We start from the raw sequence: 20,933 nt of genomic DNA, 5'->3' as shown, positions 1-20,933 counted from the left end.
TTACGTTACAGACTAGGCTTGACTTGTACACACACATGTCCATGAATGTGTATTGACTCTTGTGCCCTGAAGGCAAGTAAACACACTCTCACACCTCTACAGTGTTCTCACTGTACTCTTCTCCTGCTTAACTGCCTGTGTCCTTTCTCCCTTGTCTACGTTTATGCAAATGTTTCTGAAGCATGTGTTGAGATGAAACTATAAAACCATTCCAATCTTCTATTAAGGTCCTTTAAAAGCCTGAACATTGGACCATAAAGACTACAGTGCGGGTAAAACTGCATCTTGTAGCAGGTGCGCCCATCTAGACAAACTGGATGAAGCAGAAAATACCATAAAACAGACAGCTAAACAAATGAATCGCATGCGAGACCCCCTAAAAATGTATTCAATGCTTAAAGACGTTCACACAACAGGCATACAGATCGGTTTTATATTTCCAGTAACCCACAAACTGAGTTGGCTGCGTTGGGAGGAAACTAAGCATGTCATTCTGGAGAGAGATGAATAGGCGTGATCTCCAAATCAAGCAGGGCTCAGCTCCACAGAAACCTTTGACCATGCATGCATTTGTGGTGACATGGTGCCAATGCTGGCAAGAACTGTTCTAAATGGGCCAATTTAATGCCAGTGTGAGAGAAAGGTTCAGCATATAAGTCGACCTCTTAGCTCAATACTCCAGGAGTTGTCCTACCTGAAGCTCGGAGTTGTGGGCGGTGATGTTGGTGTTGTAGTTCCAGCTGGCGGAGACGCTGAAGAAAAGCACCTCCTCAGCAGTGCTGTTGTAGTCGCTGAGGAACCTAAGAGCATCAGCCGTGGTGTTCTGATATTCCCCTGGCATCCAGCTTTCTGGCAAAGCCTCAGAGAGTCCCAAGACTGGCAGCAGCAGTACCACTGACCACAGAAACCTGTCCATGCCAGTGCCCATGGCTAGCCTCCACCAAAGAAAGACTGGAAGAGAAAAAAACTGTAAAAAGGGAAAGAAGAGCTAAAAATACATTTGCATCAATGAAGTGAGAGTAAACCTTCCCCCTGGAGCTGTTGTCTCATCCACTCCTTCGCTGCTCCCTTCTTATTCTCACAACCAGGCTGCAAGTGAAATGCTCAAAAGCCAAAGCAAGCTTCTTTTAAGTATCAATTTAACCCAGCCCACACTTCTCTGCAGCCTTCCCTCTTACCACTTTACAGCACTGGACACATTTCCCTCCCTGTTCCCTCCCTTTCTACTATCTTTTCTCCCTCCCTATTTTCTTTTTCTGTTTAGCAGCCAGGATTTGGTTGGGTGGCAGTATCTTTGATCAGATCCAAGTTTCTATAACTGTCCAAGATGAGAGATAAGACATGACACACCAGTGCAGTGTGCCTGCCTGCCTGCCTGCCTGTAGAATAGCAGATCCAGAATAAAAAAGCACTGGAGTGTCTGGAAGGGACTCCACATACTTTGCTCTCAGTTCCCCCCTTCAGCTTAGTGACAGGGGGAGGGGGAGTTATAAAGGCAGGGGAAATGAAAGAGAGAGGGCATATGGGAATGAAACGGGGGGGGGGGGGGGGCGACAGGATTGAAGGCTGAGGGTTGAAAATCTTATGAGATAGCAGGAAAAGTAGATAGACGCACAAAATCGGTGAAAGGGATTCACCTCACCTGGGTTTTATACACCCTTGCTTCAACTCCCTAATCAGAGGAAAGAAAAACATATCAAACGTAAACAGTGCATTTTCTCATGTGGTACCGACTCCCACAATAAATTTACAAAGTACAAAATTTGTGATCAAAGTCTACCCCCAGAAAGAGACGGCAGAGACAGTTGACAGGTCTTTTTTAAGATGTATAGTCCCACCATACCTGTACTGTAGTTATCCCAATTATTTATGGTAGGCATGTTTTTGCCAACTTAAGTAAGTAAAATGTACTTATAAAGAGCTTTCCACAGACATAAGTCATACAGTGCTTTACAGGGGCAAACACAAGAAACACAAAAAGTGAGAACACAACACAAAATCAGTATTGCACTGTAATATTGTGCAGACCGTTAACCAAACACCTGTCTAAACAGGTCTTTATCTGATCTGAAGACTCCACAGAAACGGCAGACCGTAAGGGTGAAGGCAGAGGAGTCCAAAATGTAGGTGATAAGGACCCAAACGCTTGATCACCTCAGGTCTTGAGTACTGGGGTAATGTGAGACTGTCTATTTCACCTAGTGAGTAGCGTTGCAGTAGCATTGTGGATTGACTGAAGACGATCCAGAGCAGACATACTAAGTTGGGAGAAAATTGTGTTACATTTGTCAATGTAAGATAAGATGAAGGCTGTGAATGTATAAGCATCTCAAGTTCAGCAATTGAAACTACAGATCTCAAATTTAATATTTTATAAACAAAATCTGGTCAGCTGCTTAACACGGGTGGCAATCGACAAGGATTAATCAAATTTTACCCCTAAATTATGCAGGTTGGAGCAGACTGGGGAGGAAAGAGGCCCAATACATTGAATGATCATGAAGGTGATATTTTCTGGAGCAACAACCAGAACCTACAGTACGTCTTTGTTTTACCTTTATATAAGTTTCCCTTCATGTTTTTCATGGGTCCAGAACTTTGTTGCTAATTTTGTATGTTGTTTGTTTTATTTTTGGTAAAAATGAAACTTGAAAACCCACCTGGGACTCTTAATGCAGGCTAGCTCAGCCCCTCACAGACCCTGTCCACATTATATCATCGTCATTCGATCCATTGTCCAGGTAAAAAAAAATATAGTAGCTTTGGTTAAATGGTGTTCTTAATTTTAAAGAATACAAATTTTATTCAGTGCTGAAATGGCTTCAGGTCACATTTACCTTAATAATCCCCTTTCAAGCTTTACAACCCAATGTCCCCACTGTTTAAATATATAATATAGAAGCAGCTACCAACCAGCTGATCATTTACCTGCACCTTTACCCTGTCTGGACTTGGTCCGATTACTGGAATTGGTTATAGTTTGAACTAGAATTTTAAACAAACCATTGTTAGTCCACCGCAAATGTGTGCCGGGTTTCTTTCTCCTTAGTAATGTTTAGTAACGTTTTCCATAAATACAATATTTTATATTTCTGAGGAAATTATGCCAGATAGAAATGAAGTAGAATATTCAAAATTAAAACTTCCAAAGATTACTTTAAACCTTTTTACAAAACCTATTGTGATAGAAGATGCAAATGTAATTTAAATTAGAAAATCAACTCAAGATTACACATCCTGAATTTGTTACAGCCAATTACAAACTGTCCTTTTAGCTCACTGTTGATATTCAAATCTCAAGTGTGAACTGCGTCAATTTTTGTAAACTGTTAGACAATTAGCTAAGAGGAAATTTGAAGAAATAATTTAAGCTGATCAATGAGGCCCTTCAGAGTAAAGCAGTGACTGAATGAGTCCATAAAACTTCATTCATAGTAGCTCATATTTCCCGGGTTCATGTTGATCTATGTACAGGTATTTAGCACGTTGATTTGTTGTTGTAGCTATTAGTATTAGTCATGAGTCAAAGTATCTATTAACCTTGATATTCACATTCATACAGGAAATAAATACTTATTACTTAGGATTATAAACCTTACCATTCAAGAAAGCTCACTCAATTGGAATCCATTCTATAACAGAATGTCTTTGATGGTGGAGCACCATGGTGTTACTGCTGATAGGAGGAGAGGGTAGGATAAGGAGTTTCCAGATAAAGATGCAATGCTGACATTTTATTTTTGAGTCAAGTGAACTTCAGGGGGAACTTAGTTCCCTAACTTACACAAGGTAGACCCTATTATGGTCATCTGCAACACACTAATTTAAATAAAGTTTAGTTTAGTTAGTGGCCAGGCTGGCTCAGTGGTAGAGCAGCCGCACATGTACTGAGGAGCTTATGACTCAACGTGGTTTGAATCCGACCTATGACAATCCCCTGTCTTCTCTTACCGTCTCACTGTCCTGTCACAAATCAAAGGTGGAAAAGCCCAACAAAAAAAGTTCAGTTAAGTTAACCCTGTGATATAAGTGAATTAACACAGAAACTGTGACTGTGAAGTCATTTCTTTAAAAAGATTTTTTTTAAACACAGATTCAAGCTGAAGCCTGAATGGTGTTAGTCAGGTAAAGTCACAATGAGACAGACAGATATTACATGGCGTAGTTCAGGGTCGCAACAGGTTCAGCCTTAGATCAAAAGATTAAAGTCATACACTGTCCTGCAGTCAGCCCTCTGAGCTGAGATCTGTCTCGATCGGGCCGAAAGAAGTTATCCCTAGATATCTGTTGAGTCACGCAGCCGATATCTTAAAGGAGATAACATATCTCTAACATTCCTGTAAACACACACATGCTGATTTCTTTGCAAACGTGAGACACATGTCCATCAAGTGGGCTGGGTACTTATTGACCATATATAAATCCTACCTGGGCTGATAGGGATGGATGAAGCCCTGTGATGAAGTGATAAGGCGGTGGTGGGCAGGTTGAGTTGCTGAGGTGAGCGGGTACTCACACACTTGTTGTGATAGTGTGAAAGGCCCTGAACACCCACACATGTGTTTTCAGTTAACCTAGCTGATTGGACATTCCCTAGGACTGTGTGGCTGTGTATATAGATGGATAGATTGATTGGGTGACATCTTCCTAAGCCTCTCGTTAGTTTTGTTGCACGTGTTAGAGCAGGACACATGACACCTTTATTGTTCTTATTGGTAGAAAATATTTGAGACCTAATAAATTCCCATCTAAGCTCCGACCCACCTTCAACTTGAGCAGATTCTAATTAGCCAAAATAACTGAAATCACCCGTAACGGTGTTCTTAGGCTTTAAGTCAGTACACGTATAGAAAGATATATGCCAAATGTCATACCTTTGATGAGAAAAGATCTTTTTTTAAATCTGTATTCCAACGCCAGTGGCTTAAAAACTGAGACAAGTCTGAGAAAAGGGCAGCAGGTGCCTGGAGACTAATTGGAATTGAGTTCACAGTGTTCAGAGTGAGTTCAGTGTTAACTGCTGTGTGGGTGTGGGTGTGTGGGTGTGTGGGTGTGTGTGACCTGACAATGTGGTTTTCCTGCAGTCTCCGGCACAATAATTGAATTTGGCTTTTTCCTTTAATGGAAGTCTGTGGAGTGTGGAGAGAGGCTGTGATAGAACCAGGACATCCAATCTCCACAAACAGGCGTACGTGGCACACCAGTGGACATGGATGCTGTGCTGCAATACATGTGTGTTTGTGTACTGTAGGGTGTCAGATGACATTTTAACTCTAGTCTAGTGGGGGATTCTTCACCTACATTTTGAATATAATAACTCACAGAAGGTTACCTTTCTGTTTCAGTATTGCTGGATTAAAAGCCATAAAATGACTGTGGGAAGCTCTCTTTTTTTGCTATGATTAAGGTTAAGAGAAATTATTGTTGTCTTCTTATTAATAACTACATTTTTAAAATTGTAAAGCAGCAAATAACCGGTTTAATATTTTAAAGGTACCATGTGGAGTTTTTGACCATTTGTAGCGCTATGGAGCATGTTTTGATTTTCATGGGTTTCTGTTTTATTTATCTTATGCACTCACATGCACACACCCGTGTCACAGCAGCCTACGCATTTTTGCCCATGGTTAATGGAATTGACATCACATGCTGTACATATATATTTATTATTTTTTCTGTTTTAATGAATAACTTAAAGGAAGGAACAAGACCTCAAGGAGACACAAGGAGTTTTGGTGAGCAACACTGAGTGCAGACATCAGTTTTGTTTGCATTATTCATTCTATATAGTATTTCAACTATGGTCTGCCTGCACAGATGGTTTTTCCCTTGTCATAGTAGAAAAACACAGATGTTACTAACAACACCGTAGATGGTTCTGTTCTATTTCAGCATCCCAGTAAGCTCGGACTGTGTTCCAACGAGCCAGCATTCACAATGAGACCGAAGCAGCTAAATGAGACAGCCATCAGTCATTTTATTATTTACACCAGTGGAAGATAATACTTTCCTTTACACTTCTACTAAACTTTATTTGAGGGTAAAGGACAGTGTGTCTGTGTAAACAAGACCATAAAACAGTAGGCTGCTGTTCATGCTTTCCTGAATGATGGATTTGGCTTTCAATGCAGCCAATCTGTAGCGGGAGGGGGCCCGGTTGTTAACTATCTATATAATCTTTTCAGCTGGTCCAGGATAAACATTCTGAATTAGTTAATTAACGAAGACTTTACACAACACGACCTCTTCAATAATGAAATTCCAGAGGAATAAAAAAGTGCAAGTATGGAATAATATTTGAATGGGGTAATTGAGGGTTACAAAACCCCGGTTGCGCATTTGAGGCTCAGAAAGAGAATGACATAATGTCTGAGGTCAGTGAGAGGGCAGGAAAGTAAGTATAGAGTGTTCTCCCTCTCCTCAGCTGCAGTAGGTGTCTCTGCAGTTTATGCTATCATTAGGCCATGTCTGATGTCTGGGTATAGTTTGTAGTGTGTAACAACAAAAGCAAGGGACAGAATTACAGCTATTAGTTATTGCCACTGACAGAGAAAATGTATCGTTGCACAATACAACACACAAGATGTCGAATTTGTGTCGACATGCACAAAAATAAAATCTGAATCCATCGATTTATTCCAATAAAGGTAGTTTAGCTAAAGCAAAAGACAACCCAAATCCATGATTAAAACAGTATTTAGTGTTGATTTTATTATCAATATTGTAAACAGTAAATCTCCCTTTGCAGCCGATCCTTTCTTTCCACAGAGCAACAAATGAAATGGGTGAGATTAATATTTGTGATATTAACATGCAATGACTCAAGATCTTGGTGAACACAGAGAAAAGGAATGTTCAATAAATACATCAATAAAGTCATCCATAATCTCTTATCAGTAGTCAACGTAATACATGGAACTGATTACAGCCCACTGTTGCAAACCTTTAATGTAACACTATTAATCATAACGCATGTGACAAAAGTTTGGATTACTTTCAAAGCAGGACCGAGCCTCGAGTGCAATTTGCAAAAAATTATCAACAATTATCAGATCCTTAAAAGAACACTAGCTAATCATTCTCTTGGTTTTCATTTTAACATCATTAGAGTATAAGATTAATGGGATTTAGTGTGTTATTTGCACACTTCAAAACTTACATTTAATGAGGTAAGATGAAATAGAAAAAAAATCCCCAAAATGCCAAAACATTTTGAACATGTAGACTTGGGGAATATTGACCTCCAGATGGTGCTAGAGGAAAATTCAGGGGATCATCACAGTTATTAGTGTTCATAATTCATAAACCATTCATGTCCGTACAAAATGTGCATCTGCCATGACATAGTTGTAGCCTAGCAATGCTAGAGTATATACGTCATTTGCTAACAGCTAGCTATTTGGGACCAGGCCATTTCTAAGTAATAAGTGTTCATTTTGAAGGTTATATTTGCTGATGCTCGAAACATTTGAGTTTTCTACAATCTAACAATGTAATGTATAATGATTAATCTACTCAATCTGTCTGTTGTTGAATGTACTTTAACATCCGGTGGAGAACGTGCTGTAGCCAGCATGCGGTTGAACCGTAACACTCTGACAATGCACTTTGTCCGTGCAAACTGTCATGGCATCTTTACTGTCATCTATCTTTCAAAGGCATAACACGCAAAAAAATGTAATAGTGGTAAAAAACAATTGGAGGTCAGTGTACGTTGGTCTGTAGAGCTGCAGTATGTAAACAGTCAAGTGGCTCTGTCAGGCATCTTCTTTAGTCACCTGATAGTCAGGTATCAACACCGGCCTGTATCCAAATAGTGGTATCATGGTTTGTCACATGGCTCAATGCAGTGAGTGCCAGACAGAGCGAAAGTGTCCTGATAACCTGACACATGGCACAACGTGCACTAATAACATGGGTTGTATCAGGCCACTGTGCACACACATGCAAACACAATCAAGGGTGTGGAATTTAAGTTGTTTAGACAAGATATTCAGAACAATTCAGTGTATTTGGACTCTGGCTTTGCCTTTTGCTACATGAAGCTGCTTAGAAGTGAAACATCAGCCAGTGATCCAACGGAGGCGGAGTTATTAATCTAATGCTGAAAGTAATTTCATCATCATTATCATCATTATCATCATCATCATCATCATCATCATCATCATCCATACTGCAGGCATCAGCTAATCAGCAGACCCTGCCAGTGGCACGTTTCTCTAGACTGCACTGCCATCTAGTGGATTTTATGAACAACGCAAGTGGCTCAGCTGTGACGCACACCTTGCAACATATGATATTATATAGCCCATAGGCTATGATATAATTTATAATATTGTCTATGTCTATGTAACAATAATATAACAATAAATAAGGTACATCATGTGACTTAGGAGACAGATGTTACTTGTTGGTCAGTTCCAACGCATACATGTAGCCTACCTTGTGCAGAGCCCTGCCCTGAGACCAGCTGCTCTGGAAATCTTTACCCTGCGGTAATTCCGCGTTCACCGCCGACCAAACACCTCCCTGTCTCATCTGACTCTTGCCAAAACTTTTACAGCGTCCTCAAGTAGCGTAAGTAGCCTAAATCTTCTTTTTTTTTAAAAAAGGTTTTGTCACTGTAGTAGCGCTAATGGGAGAAATGACGGAGCAGAAGAACTTGTCTGAAGTTATTAATCAGATACTTAAAGAAGTGCCAGCTGCCAGGAGGGATCTTATTGATAATCACAGCAACCTCCTCCGCGTCGCAGATTACTGCGAGAACAATTTTCTTCAGGTGAGTAATGCTCATTAAAAAAAAAAAGCTCATAGATCTTTTTGGCAAAGCCATTTGAAGAACATGTATAACGCATCTCGTTAAATAACAACAATCCCGCAGGCAGAGGATTCAAGCAAGGCTGTGGAAGAAGCCAAGGGTTTGGCTGCCCAGGCGCTGGCTAACGTGGCCTACCAGATCAACAGTCTGGCCAGCACCCTGCTGAGGCTGCTGGACTCACAGGCCGTGCAGATCAGAGATATGGAGTCGTCAGTCAACCTGCTGTCACTGGTGAGGAGCACACTTCACCGTAGTTAATAGGGCTGAAGCGCTGAATCGTTTTCCAATCGAAATCGAGATGTGTACGAATGCAATCAGCTAATCGTGAATACCGCGATTAATCTCTTTTTATTATGATATCTACTGTTTAAAATACATGCTGGAACAATGTTACATATCACAGATTGTTTCCATAAATGTTCTATTTTTAGTAGATTTTGCATTTGATTGCAGTTGATTTTTTTATTACTTTATATAACGTGATAGCAGAAGTTACAATATGTAGATGCTGCTATTGAACTGAGGCCAGTACATAACACTTTACTTGAAGTTTTCTACATAAGATTGACATGACACTGTCATGACACATGAACCCTAACCATAACCATAACCATAACTTGTCATGACATAACCGAATGACACTTACTAAAATAAGTTTATGACTTGTGCCATGTCACTCTTATGTAGATAACTTCAAGTAAAGTCTAACCGAAAGTACTGCTATTTTTTATTGGAATTGTTTTTTATTATTATAACTTTAACTTTTTTGATAAATGTTCTTTTTGACTGTGTAGTGTCCCATGCTTATAAAAAGACACACATTGCTGGTTTTATCAGTGGCATAGTGAATATTGAACTTTAAAAAATAATTGCAAATCGAATTGTAATCGTAATTTAATTTTTTGCCCAAATTGTTCAGGCCTATGAAATATTGAACACCTGACTCTGAGCTCATTAAAGGTTTCACCAGACCAGTCTGCTTTTTGTTTGATGAAATAACAGAATAATTAATAAAAAGATATGAAGAAAAAAAATTGACCTATTCAATTTGAAATAGGTTTCCTAACCGCTGTTACCACTGTCCATGTTTGTGTTTTCATAAATTATTGAACATGAAATGCATAACCTTCAGGAACTCCAACACAAATCAACTGCATTCAAACTAAAAATAAGTTGTGCATATTATATAATGTGAACATGTGGTGTGAAAATGAAGTTCTTGTGTTTGCACTGCTCTGGTCCAGGCTGCAGCTATCCACATCGAGACAGTAGCCAGGAGACAAATTGGTGCTTCTACTACTCCCAAAAACAGGAGCCGCGCCAATCCAATGAGCCCACCGACTTCAGGCAAGGAGCCGGAGAGAAGCTACTTGAGAGAGCCCATATCATTCTACGTCTTGGACACCATTGGACTCCGTTTTGGGGTGAATTTGATACTAAATTGACAGTATGAGTCCACACAGATTTAGGATGTATAGCACAATGCTTTCCCATCAGGAGTTGTCCCAGTGTGACGTCTGATGCTTTTTCCCTTCATTCATCTTCTCCCCACAGGCCGCTGTGCAGCAGCCCGAGAAGAGGGCAGACGCCACAGAGAGCACCCACAACAGTGCTGACTTCTTGGTGTATGTAGATAAAGTCCTCTTTCGCTCTTTACATTGCAACAGTATTATTATTATCATTAAAAACTCGACATTTTAAATATTGATTATTATAATAAGGGCGTAACATAACCTGTGTAATGTATGATAGTTTCTGAAAGGTTGCTGCATTATTGACTAAATAAACAGTTTTGGGAAATATGAGCATTCACTTTTCTGCCAAGAGTTCCATGAAAAGATCGATGCCACTCTCTGTCTGTCTGTTAAATATGAGGCAACAGTTAGCAGCCGGTTAGCTTAGCTTAGCCTAAAGACAGGAAAGGGTAAATAGCTAGCTTGGATCTGTCCATAAGTTTAAAAACTAAAATAAAATAAAACACCCAGCATCACCTCTAAAGCTGACTCATTCACACGTTGTATCTCATTTGTTGAGTACATACAAAATGTGGAACTATTCCTTTTAACAAAATACACTTGTATCACTCTGTCTATTTTCTGTATGCAGATCCCGTCTTGGCATCGCCGTGCCTCCGCCATCAATCCCCACCCTGCGAACCGTCTCCAACCGGACCAACGACAGCCTGCCCCCCCCTTCTCCTCCTCCGGCCGATTTGGACCCCTATATGCCCGCTCCTTCTCCTCCTCCACCCTCACCCCCCTATTTCTCTATGGACACTGGCTTCCCCCCTCCTCCGCCCCCTCATTCAACCTCAGCCACCTCTCTCCCCCACCTCCCCTCCTCCGCCCTCCTTACCTCAGCCACATCCTCCCCCTACCTCCCCCCTCCGCCCTCACATCAGCAACATCTCTCCCCCCACTCCCCTCCACCACCAAATCTCATGTAATGGCCCCTACGCCTTCACCTCCACCACCTGTAGCAGTGGGGCCCCTTTCGTTCCTCCACCTCCTCCAGTATCAGGGGCAGCACCCCCCCTCCTCCGCCCCCTCACACCGGCACCTCTCGAATTGTGCCCCCACCGCCTCCTCCCCCTCCCCCTTTTCTCCACTAATGAACATTATGTTATTAGTTTTTTTTTTGTGAAACTCGCGGGAATGCATGGGTTTAGCCATTAGATGTGTACAAACATGTGCAGCTTATGGGAAATATAATTCCAAGCCTTGTTGTGAGAGCAATGTTAAGCATCAATAAAAAAGCTTGAAGAAGTGTGCGTAGAGGTTTAACCCTGAGCTGTTTCATGTGTGCTGAATGGCGCAGTGTCTGACTCTAATGATTTCTGGGACAGAAAAAAATCCTCCGGTGAAGTGAAACATTGTGCTGCAGTACAGATACCTCCAACGTGTTTCAACACCACCTTGGCTGCATTCCTAAGAAACAAGCTGGAACAGGGAATGTTGTGTTTTCTTCTAATGTATTCTCCTCTCCTTATGGCCTTGTGTTGTTTATCACAATGTATCTTAATCAGAGTCACCTTCCCAGCCAGGGACCTTTGGCCCAACACTGTCATTCCACTGTGGTGTGAGAGCAGTGTCAACGCTAAGGTGTCTACGTCAGTGGCTGTAACCTCGGTGAGTTCTGTTACTTTAAACAGGCCAATAAGGCTATAAAAATGTCTGTTGCTCCACTTGACATGGCGGGTACTTGAAGGTAAGCTTTGTTTTCAGGGTGTAAAAAAAATATTCAGAGAGAGCTCAACCAAACTTGTCATTTTCGTTGCTATTTGTATATTAGATTATGTTAAGTAATGCCTGAAACTGGAGGAACAGTGTCTTTGTCCAAGGCCTATTCTCATATCGTCATCAAAAATGGAAAGTAAATGTGTTGCTACTGCCAATCACTGCTGTTTAACTTCACTTCAATCAAGCCAAATTCATGTATATAATTTTTGATGAAGCAACATGCCATAAAAGTTACACATGCTGGACAGTTTTAAGTTTAAGCTGTAGTGTTTGTTATGTATTGACTGCGTTAGTGTTAGACGTACGCTCCAGGATTGTGCAGCTTTCACAATAATTATATCTGCCTTAAAGACACTCTGGTTATGTGGGTGTGATTTAAGTATTCAAAGAGATAAAAAGCTACCTTTGAACTGTTCACGTATACATGTATTGCGAAACTGAACAAGTACATTGAATGACAAAAGTAAAATAAGAGCTACAATCTGAGGGTTTAAGATCTGATCCGTCCTTTTGATTTGATTTTCCTCAGGCGTGAAACCTGATTTAGAAGATAGAACTGCCATGATCATTTATTATCCTACGATTGAGTAAGTATTCCCTGAGATTCATTTGATTTTGACTGTGTTATTGCATGCAAGCTGCACATGTTAAGCTCTCCTTCTTTTCAGGATTCCCATGTTGTGCGCTGGCATCCTTCTGTGGGTTTTTTGTTGCTATTTTGCAAAGAAGCGCAGAGAAGCAGAAGGCTGGCCCCAGAGGCCCGCTAACATTTCATCCGTGTACGTCATACCTATATGTGAGGAGGATCGGGAAGAAGAAGACGAGGAACTTATGGACATATATGATGCATATTTTCAACCTCCTGTGTACTCCTCAGGAAATGTCGGTCCACCTCCTCCATACAAGGTATATTCATATTTATGATAAGGATGTCATCGTTAAGTGTTTTCTCTACTTGAAAAAATGTTTTATATCAGATATTTCATCATCAGCAACTAAATTGCAACATCTCTGTAGTGAAATGTCTCCTTTTCTCTTGTCCAGCTTGAACCACCATCTTATCCAGAACCCCCACCATCATACACAGACCCCCCACCTTACTCAGAGCGACCATGATTCTGCTCCTCTTCAAACACCCTTTAGCCTGAACATACTGTTCTTTTTCCTCACAGGGCAGGTATCTGGAATCAAATAAATGTCAGTAAGATGTTGACATTGTGAAATGATGTTCAGAAATGATTTCAAAACACGTGGTTGTAAGTTAGCATCTGTAATAACTGTCTGCTTGTGTAGGAAATTATTTACTGAATGATGGTTTTCAGCCCTGTTTTTACAGCTGAAATCAGAGCCAATATTAATGCTTTTGTAATGTACCTTCTGCTTCAAATCCGTCCCCACAAGTTGAACACTTTTGTGTAACCTTACAGCTCATTTCTTTAGTTTTATGACAGTGAACATTTTTTGCTGAACATTATTTCTTAGTTAGTTCTTAATCTTTTTGTCCCTTATTTGAGCCCATACAAGTTTCAGTAACTTTATAGCATGCATGTGGTTAGATGTTTCAATTGGGACAACTGTGTGTAGCATTAATCTACCGGTAAACAATCCACTGTGTGGAAAGGAATATCTCTATTTGACGATACAACTAATGAAGTTACAAAGAGCACCCAATTAAAATATAAGTATGTTTTGACAAAAAAGGGTTACATATTTTAGTAAGGTCACTTACTGTTTACATGTTTTAATAATATCGTGGTTACTTTTTAACATATGTAGTTTACAAAATAAATTAATTTTTACTAAACTAAAATAAACTTGGAAATGTGTTTACAGACATGATTATTTAGGGGAAATGTAAATTTGTTATTTGTTGGTTATTAGGACACAGTTTGTACACCATAGGTGGAAACAGGATAAGAGCGCTCTAATAATGAACCCCTGAGATGTGACGTGGTTGATGGTTTCCTGTCATAAATAGTGAGTTAAAAAAAGATTCATTCATGTCTTTGTTCAACATACACACATACACAAGAAATATGCGAGAGACAAAGCACACCTCCAAGTCCTGTGTCTTTAAAAAAGACAATAATGTTGTAAAAGCTCTTCAGGTTTTGCCCTTCCCTAAGTTCCTTACAGCAACCCTGAGGGCCGGACAGTTTCTGTATGTTTTGGATTCTTTAAAAAGGTAAGTGGGATGAGCCCACTGTACTATTATGATCCAGTTATCCTCTAATTTTGTGTCATTAAGGTAGCGTATGTTAAAATTGTGTGATTTCAATTTATTTTCCCTTATAGTTGTAGCAAAAGATTTATAGGGTGAAGGTCCACAGTCAACGGTTAAACTCAGACAGCATAAAGTCAAACAGTGTGCCGGTCATTCATGCTAATTGTTACGCTCCTAACGTCTTGATTTTACCTTTCCAGTTGTACACTGTTGAGCAGTTTTCAAAGGGTTTGAAAGTGGCATTATTGTTGCATGGCCACTAAGGGTCACACAACCCTACACTTGGACTGTGAGTCTCATATAATTGTTTCAGTGGGCTCGAAGATGTGAACACATACCAGATCCTGTGATGACAGCTCACACCCACTAGTTCATTTTTTGTCAGTATGACTGCTTGTATTATTCTTTTACTCTATACAGTATTGCATTTGATACTACAGATGTTTTTCCACATCTAGAAAACTAACTTAATACACAATTAAACAGATATTTCAGAACAGAATATGGAGACATATTAAATGTAGTGATCAGTGTACATTATTCTCATTTCAAAGATTTGTAACACTGTCAATGGAAGGCCTTATTTCACAGTTATATTGTTGCTTTTTCCCCTCACAGTAATGTCTGCAGGTTGACATAATTCCAGCCATGACTGTGGTAGTAAATATCTTTCAATATCTGTAAGTAGTCAACAAAATTCCAAGCATGAATGAATGTCCCCCACAAAAAATAATAAATGATGGAACTGTATCTCTTAGATTCCCAGCATTGATCCTGTCCATAGCTGCGGTACTCCTCTGCTTCTATCTGCATGCAAAAAAGAAAAGCAGAGCATATGACGTCACCATACCAACACCGCACGATGACAACCCATCTTCAGTTTATACTATTTCATTGTCTGAAGATCAGGCAGAAGAGGATCGACGCTATGACAGACTCCCTCCTCGCTACAGCACTGTGGATCACCCCCCACCATACTCGCTGGTGCGTCAAGCCAGTCACTGTCATTGGATCAATGCAAACAAAATACTTGTTATATACTCTGTTATTCATAAATATTCCTAACATATATGACCACAGAGTAGAACAGACATAGCAATATTATGGTTCTGGAAGTGGATGGCAATTCTCCAATCAATATTTTTAAATTCCAATTAAATGAGAAGACTTATATCACTCTCCAGACACGAGCATATCAATCTTCCCATCTACTATAACTCTAAGCAAGAAGGCCAATAAGCTTATTTCCCAAAAAACTAAAAACTACTCCCACAACACTGGAAAATGTTCTGTGTTGTTCCTGTTAGTCATCTAGAGTCCCAGGCTCATATGAACTTTCTGTATTACTACAATTTGGAAATGAACTGTTAATACATTAAACCTTTACTTCACTTTCATGCAGTTTGACCCCAAGCTGTCAAGTGTTTGGCCTGGGGGCTTGCCACCTGCCTACGAGATGTATCCAGCAACACTGCCTCTGGCACCTCATTACTGGATGACACCCACAGGACCTCTACAATCTTGATCCAACACCCATAACCAGCCCCAGCCACAGAGGTTACACCAGGAATCCATGGGCTACACTTCCATTTCACCTGCCAACAATCGCACCTTCCGCTGTTTTTTGTGCATTTAAAAAAAAAAAAAATAGTATTGCCATTTATTTTATGCTGTTATTTAAAACAAGTATATGCATTAATATTAACTGTAGACAGTGAAGCGATATACTCGACATGTCCAGTTTTAATACATTTTTATATGAACATCAAAACTACAGTGTAGTTGTCCAACTGCATCTACATACCGGCATAAATCATCAAAGCACCAAGTGTTTCTCTATGTTATACTGTATACTCTTTATTCCAATACAGTACTTACAAGTCTGAGGGAAAAGAAAAATATTAAATGAGTTGCCAGTATTATTTTTACTCTAGGTTCTAAGAATGTACAATGATTGTGTTTCCTTGGCTTTTAAACAATGTTAAGGCAAACGCAAGTAGGAATTTGAAGCCACTGATAAATATTTTCCTGTTCGTACATCAAAAATAACAAAAAACATTGACAACTTAAATGTATTGTCCAACCTGTAATGTTAAGTAATATGTTTGCCTTCATTATACATTCAGTGCATACTGTAGGCTACTTCTTCTTCTTCTTCATTTGTTGTCGTTTGTTCTTAGTGCTACAAATATAACTCCAACAGAATCAAGCAGGCAGTCGTCGGACACTGTGAGCCACACCAGGGTCCTCTTACTGTCAAACAAACCAGATGCTTGTAAAGATGTTATCAACATTAACAAGGAAACAAAACAAAAAAAGAGACTGTAACACAATATGTGTTAATGTATACATCAGTGTTTGTGTTCATTTGTGTGTGAGTAGATGTATTGCACGTATATGTTTTGTTTAAAATTATCTATTGCTGTTAGTTTTTTAAATTAGTGATTAAGAGACGGACAATATAAAGCACATTTCTGAACACCAACAATCATACTGTATGATCAAATGGTAAAATATAGAGTTTTTTATCACAAATATGACATTTGGTATCTTTCCCATCACCAACCTGTCCTACCAATCCAATGTAAACATTACACTACATAAAGTAGGAAAGGCTAAAAAACCTTCTATAGAGCACTGTTGTCTGCAAAACATATTCTTTACTCTAAGTCTATTTCCATGTTCATGATAACATACACACACTCACTCACACTATTGCACTAAACCTCATCATCAACTCTAAATCCTTCTCAACAAAATATTGATAAAATGATTCCAATTCTGACAAATAAAGTACAACTTGACATAAGTCAAGCAAATAACAATAGGGTTTGTACAACAACAAAAAACGCTCTACATGAGGCTGGTCCTTTGCAATAAACCATGACGCTTGGCCCTTCACTACAGACCTCCACCACCGATGAATGCATGGAGACAGCCCCTGTGGAGCTGCCAAACCGTCCTCGGACCTCTGACCTGTGGCCCTGGCCCCTTGTTGGTGAGCCATCTCGGTGACTTTCAGAAGACCCAGCTGACGGGCACCCACTGCTGCTCTGTTGACAGCTTCTCCAGCGCCGACCGTAGACTTCGGAACGCCGCTTCCAGGCCATCGTTTATGATGCAGAGGTCAAAGTAATGTCCATAGGCCCGCTTGATGCGCTCGCTCTCGTCCACCGTCCTCTTTAATTCAGAGTCCTGTATAGGGAGCATCTCAGGGAATGGCGGGACAGTGAGACGATTAGGTGAAAATTAATACAATGAGCAGGCAATTACTTGGATGGAAGAACAGAGTCAACTGTGAAATTGGGGCGCAACTGAAATCAAATTAGATTACATTAAATGGTGCAAATGAAACTTTCTTGTTTGCTATGCTGAGTAAATTAAACACATTTGGCATTCTAATTACTAATAAAATGAGCTTTCGTGTGATGCATTTTGGTACAATATGTTACTATTTGGTTGATTCTAAATAAAGGCCTGAAAACGTGCTTTTAAAAGTATTTATTACTTTTCTTTTATTATATTTGTGACTAAACAAGCATGAAGTGAAATTAAGTATAAATAAGAAAGTATTAAATATTTGAAAAAAATGTTCTTAGATATAATTCACAATCAGACCAGTGAGAAGAGCACAGACAAAACAGCAGAGACAGCAATCGCTAATGTGGAATAACCCAAACTGTGCGTTCATGTATGACCTTATTTGTCATTGTAGCAGATGAATGAGGGCCTTTAAGAAAACACAAACTTACCGTCAACTGTTTTGTGACCACTCCTGACTCAATTGCTGACTTATTCATAGCTTTGAGAACCTCAAAATCCGTGGCTTCAATGAAGACAACATAGGGCAGGAACTCTGACGTCCGCAGGACTTTAAGAGCCTTCGGAGGAAACAAACTTATGTAAGACATTTTACTGTATAGCAAGCAGTGTAAATAACTAAGACTCACATGCAATTAATAAGCTGAGAATGTGTAAAATAAAACAATAACATCTTCATCTTACAAATGTATTGTTGTAATGTAAGTTTTTCCCGCAAATAACGTTAAGAGACCTCTTCCGATAAATATTGATGATGCGCTGAGCCTGAAAATACTTTAATTGCAATGAGTTGTACATAATTAGTTTTAATATAGATTTGTATACTTAATACGTAATTTACATTGAAAACGTGACAAAAAATGGATGGAAGCTCAGATGGCAGAGGAAGGACTGAAGGCCTCTACCTGTGGACTGACGTCCAGGATGCAGATCTTTCCTGTTTCTATCACTTCGTGTATAGAGTTGATCTTAGTGCCATACAGGTTCCCGTCGTACTCGCCGTGCTCCAAGAAACGACCATTTTTGATGTCGCAATCCATTTCGCTGCGGGTCATGAAGGAGTACAACTGGCCATCCCGCTCATCCAACTTTGGTTTCCTGGAGGTGACTGAAGAATATAAAAAAGGCAGAAATAAATCATTTCAGCACAGTGCAAATACACACTAACTGGTCAAATCAGGGATACAAACACAAAAAGAAGGATTAAATATGACAATTAAAAAATGTACTGTATATATATATAAAAAGAAATAATTAAAGATTCAAACTTCAACAATAAGAGACAGGAAACCAAGAAGAAAAATGAACTTACAGAACCCAAAATGACAGCAGTGACACAGTATGCAACAAATACAACAAACAAAAGTACTAAATGAAGAATGTATTTTGAATCATTGTATTTAGTTTAGAGTGATGATGAATGGCTGCACTCACAGGGGATGGTGGTGGCATAGCGCTGGGGATCCGACACCAGCAGCTTGTTTTTCAGACTGCGACGGCCGACCCCCTGCGCACCAATCAGAACCAGGGTCTTCCTCCTGAAGGGCGAGACCTTGGCAACTTCTTCGTATATCCGCAGCTCGTGGCGATCGAATTCTAATCAGAAACCAGTCATTAGGGAGATGTTGTTGAGACAATGTTGTACTTTGTGAGGTCAGTTACCTGCATTCTTGGTAGTCAAATACATCATCTTTTTTTTCTTCTTACCACCCATCCCAGCACATAGAGGACCTTAGACAGACAGAAACACAGAACTTAAATTAAATTAATTAAAAAGCTCCAATATTGGCACTTTTCTGCCAAATCCAGTATTTAAGGTTATAGGGAGACAATCCCACTAGGTGGCACTGTGCACCAATATTGATCAGTCCATGCAAGCAGTCTGCTGCCAGAGAATACCTGTGACTAGGCGATCTGCTGACAGCCTGTCCAATATGGCAGATTATTTACTGAAGCCCATGGGGGGAGAACGTCTTATGAACAGAGACGTAAACAGAAGCAAAAATTAGCTCCGCTGTTCATTATTATGTCAGAATTCAACCCATCAAGCTGTGACACCAAATACTGTGTGCACCTTACAGCCAGAGCACTAAATTATGATGTTTTTTCTTAGTGTATGAATTGGATGATCAACAATTTCAGACCTCACCATCCCAAAAAAAAGCAACTAGTTTTTATTCAAACCGTGCTCTCAGTTGGTATAATATGTGAAAAGTGTGATAGCCGACAGATGTGTCCTTCCAAGGCTCCAAGGGCAGTACAGTTGGGCTGTCATCTCCCTCTCCTCCACAAGTGAAGGGCATGCTGCTGACTCACCACCTGTTTTCTTGCTGCTAAGGACTCTGCACAAAGTGGGTAAATGTAAAAGGAGCTCCCGCATCCCATAAGAGAACAGATGATTATTGATCAGGTTTGTATTTACAGGGGTCTTATCACCCCCCCTTAATCAACCCTCAGGTCTGTTTGTGAATGTCAGACACTGCTGTCCAATACGAAGCAGTTTGGATCAGGCCGCCTGAGTCCCTCCGATGTTCATTATCAGTTCTCCAGTGCTCACTGACAGAGTCGCACACTGGAGAGGTGAGAAGAGGATAAGCGGCTGGCGCCAGATGAAATGCTTGTATGATATGGAGAGAAACAGATGTTGTCAATGTTGCCTGTGTGTTTGTGCAGCCAAGAGTCTGTGTCCAATCTGCATAGTGAGAAGTGCATCTCTGCTGAGCCATGTACCTGTGGTGGCAAGCTCCAGGTCTCTCTTCACAAACGCTTTCCTCTTTTCCTCAAGCAGCTGGCTTGGTATAAGACCTGCACTGCCTCCTTCTATGTGGCAGGCCTGTGACACAAACACACAAAGAATGAGGGAACAAGCTAACAAGCCAGGGAACACAAACTCTTCAGTCTTAGCTCAAGCAAATTGATGCACAGGAATGTTGAATATCTTGGGCTGTACTGACCTGCCACCAATTGAGGTCCTCCTGGTTGAAAATCTGCAGAATGTCTCCACTGTTGAAGCTAAGCCCGGCTTCCTTACAGGGAATCAGGTTGTCATGGGATGGGTCGTAATCGAAGTGACACTTTACAAAGGCCTTCATGGATAAAGACGTTGAAAAGAAGGAAGGTGTCAGTTAAATTAATTGTTGTTATGAGTGTCAAAACAGGCAGACAAAACATAAATTACACATTTAATAGAAAAAAAAAACTTTCCCAAAATCTCAATGCTTCAGGATTCAGCTCATAAACCTAACCCAACCCCCAATGACAGGACAAGGAGTCTGAGAGACAGACTGAAAGAAATATATATATATATATACATAGAGAGAGAGAGAGAGAG

At 40.1% G+C, this 20,933-nt stretch overlaps 3 protein-coding genes across 6 annotated transcripts in view; 1 reads left to right on the top strand and 2 right to left on the bottom strand.

Annotated features, from left to right (window-relative positions):
* The window catches only part of ace (angiotensin I converting enzyme (peptidyl-dipeptidase A) 1), a 22,760-nt gene extending 21,368 nt beyond the window's left edge, over positions 1–1,392 (bottom strand). The window contains exons 1-2 of the mRNA XM_032502146.1: positions 1,026–1,392; positions 695–951 (exon numbers count right to left, since the gene is read on the bottom strand). Of these exons, the coding sequence (XP_032358037.1) occupies positions 695–951; positions 1,026–1,050 (282 nt within the window). The 5' untranslated portion in view covers positions 1,051–1,392. The remainder of the gene's footprint in view (positions 1–694; positions 952–1,025) is intronic.
* Positions 1,393–8,365: 6,973 nt separating this feature from the next.
* abi3b (ABI family, member 3b) lies at positions 8,366–15,029 on the top strand. Of its 3 annotated transcripts, XM_032502170.1 has the most exons (9): positions 8,366–8,779; positions 8,882–9,049; positions 10,063–10,242; positions 10,373–10,443; positions 10,925–11,946; positions 12,587–12,644; positions 12,726–12,963; positions 13,102–14,242; positions 14,353–15,029. In XM_032502170.1, exons 1-5 carry the CDS (start codon positions 8,636–8,638, stop codon positions 11,262–11,264), a joined length of 903 nt encoding a protein of 300 aa, XP_032358061.1. In that variant the 5' UTR covers positions 8,366–8,635; the 3' UTR covers positions 11,265–11,946; positions 12,587–12,644; positions 12,726–12,963; positions 13,102–14,242; positions 14,353–15,029. The 3 variants fall into 3 exon arrangements, with proteins under 3 accessions (XP_032358061.1, XP_032358060.1, XP_032358062.1); XM_032502169.1 differs by having other exon boundaries at positions 13,102–15,029; XM_032502171.1 differs by having other exon boundaries at positions 10,925–12,025; positions 13,102–15,029.
* A 979-nt stretch (positions 15,030–16,008) lies between these two features.
* The window catches only part of mpp2b (MAGUK p55 scaffold protein 2b), a 37,657-nt gene continuing 32,732 nt past the window's right edge, over positions 16,009–20,933 (bottom strand). For both annotated transcript variants that reach the window (XM_032502154.1, XM_032502153.1), the window contains 7 exons: positions 20,557–20,688; positions 20,333–20,435; positions 19,265–19,333; positions 19,037–19,198; positions 18,508–18,710; positions 18,034–18,162; positions 16,009–17,476 (listed from right to left, as the gene is read on the bottom strand). In XM_032502154.1, coding sequence (XP_032358045.1) covers positions 17,300–17,476; positions 18,034–18,162; positions 18,508–18,710; positions 19,037–19,198; positions 19,265–19,333; positions 20,333–20,435; positions 20,557–20,688 — 975 coding nt within the window. In that variant the 3' untranslated portion in view covers positions 16,009–17,299. The remainder of the gene's footprint in view (positions 17,477–18,033; positions 18,163–18,507; positions 18,711–19,036; positions 19,199–19,264; positions 19,334–20,332; positions 20,436–20,556; positions 20,689–20,933) is intronic.

This window comes from Etheostoma spectabile, chromosome 21, assembly GCF_008692095.1.
Source record: "Etheostoma spectabile isolate EspeVRDwgs_2016 chromosome 21, UIUC_Espe_1.0, whole genome shotgun sequence".
NCBI lineage: Eukaryota > Metazoa > Chordata > Actinopteri > Perciformes > Percidae > Etheostoma > Etheostoma spectabile.
Note: the sequence above shows the minus strand (reverse complement) of the source record. Positions and strands in the feature narration are given on the sequence as shown.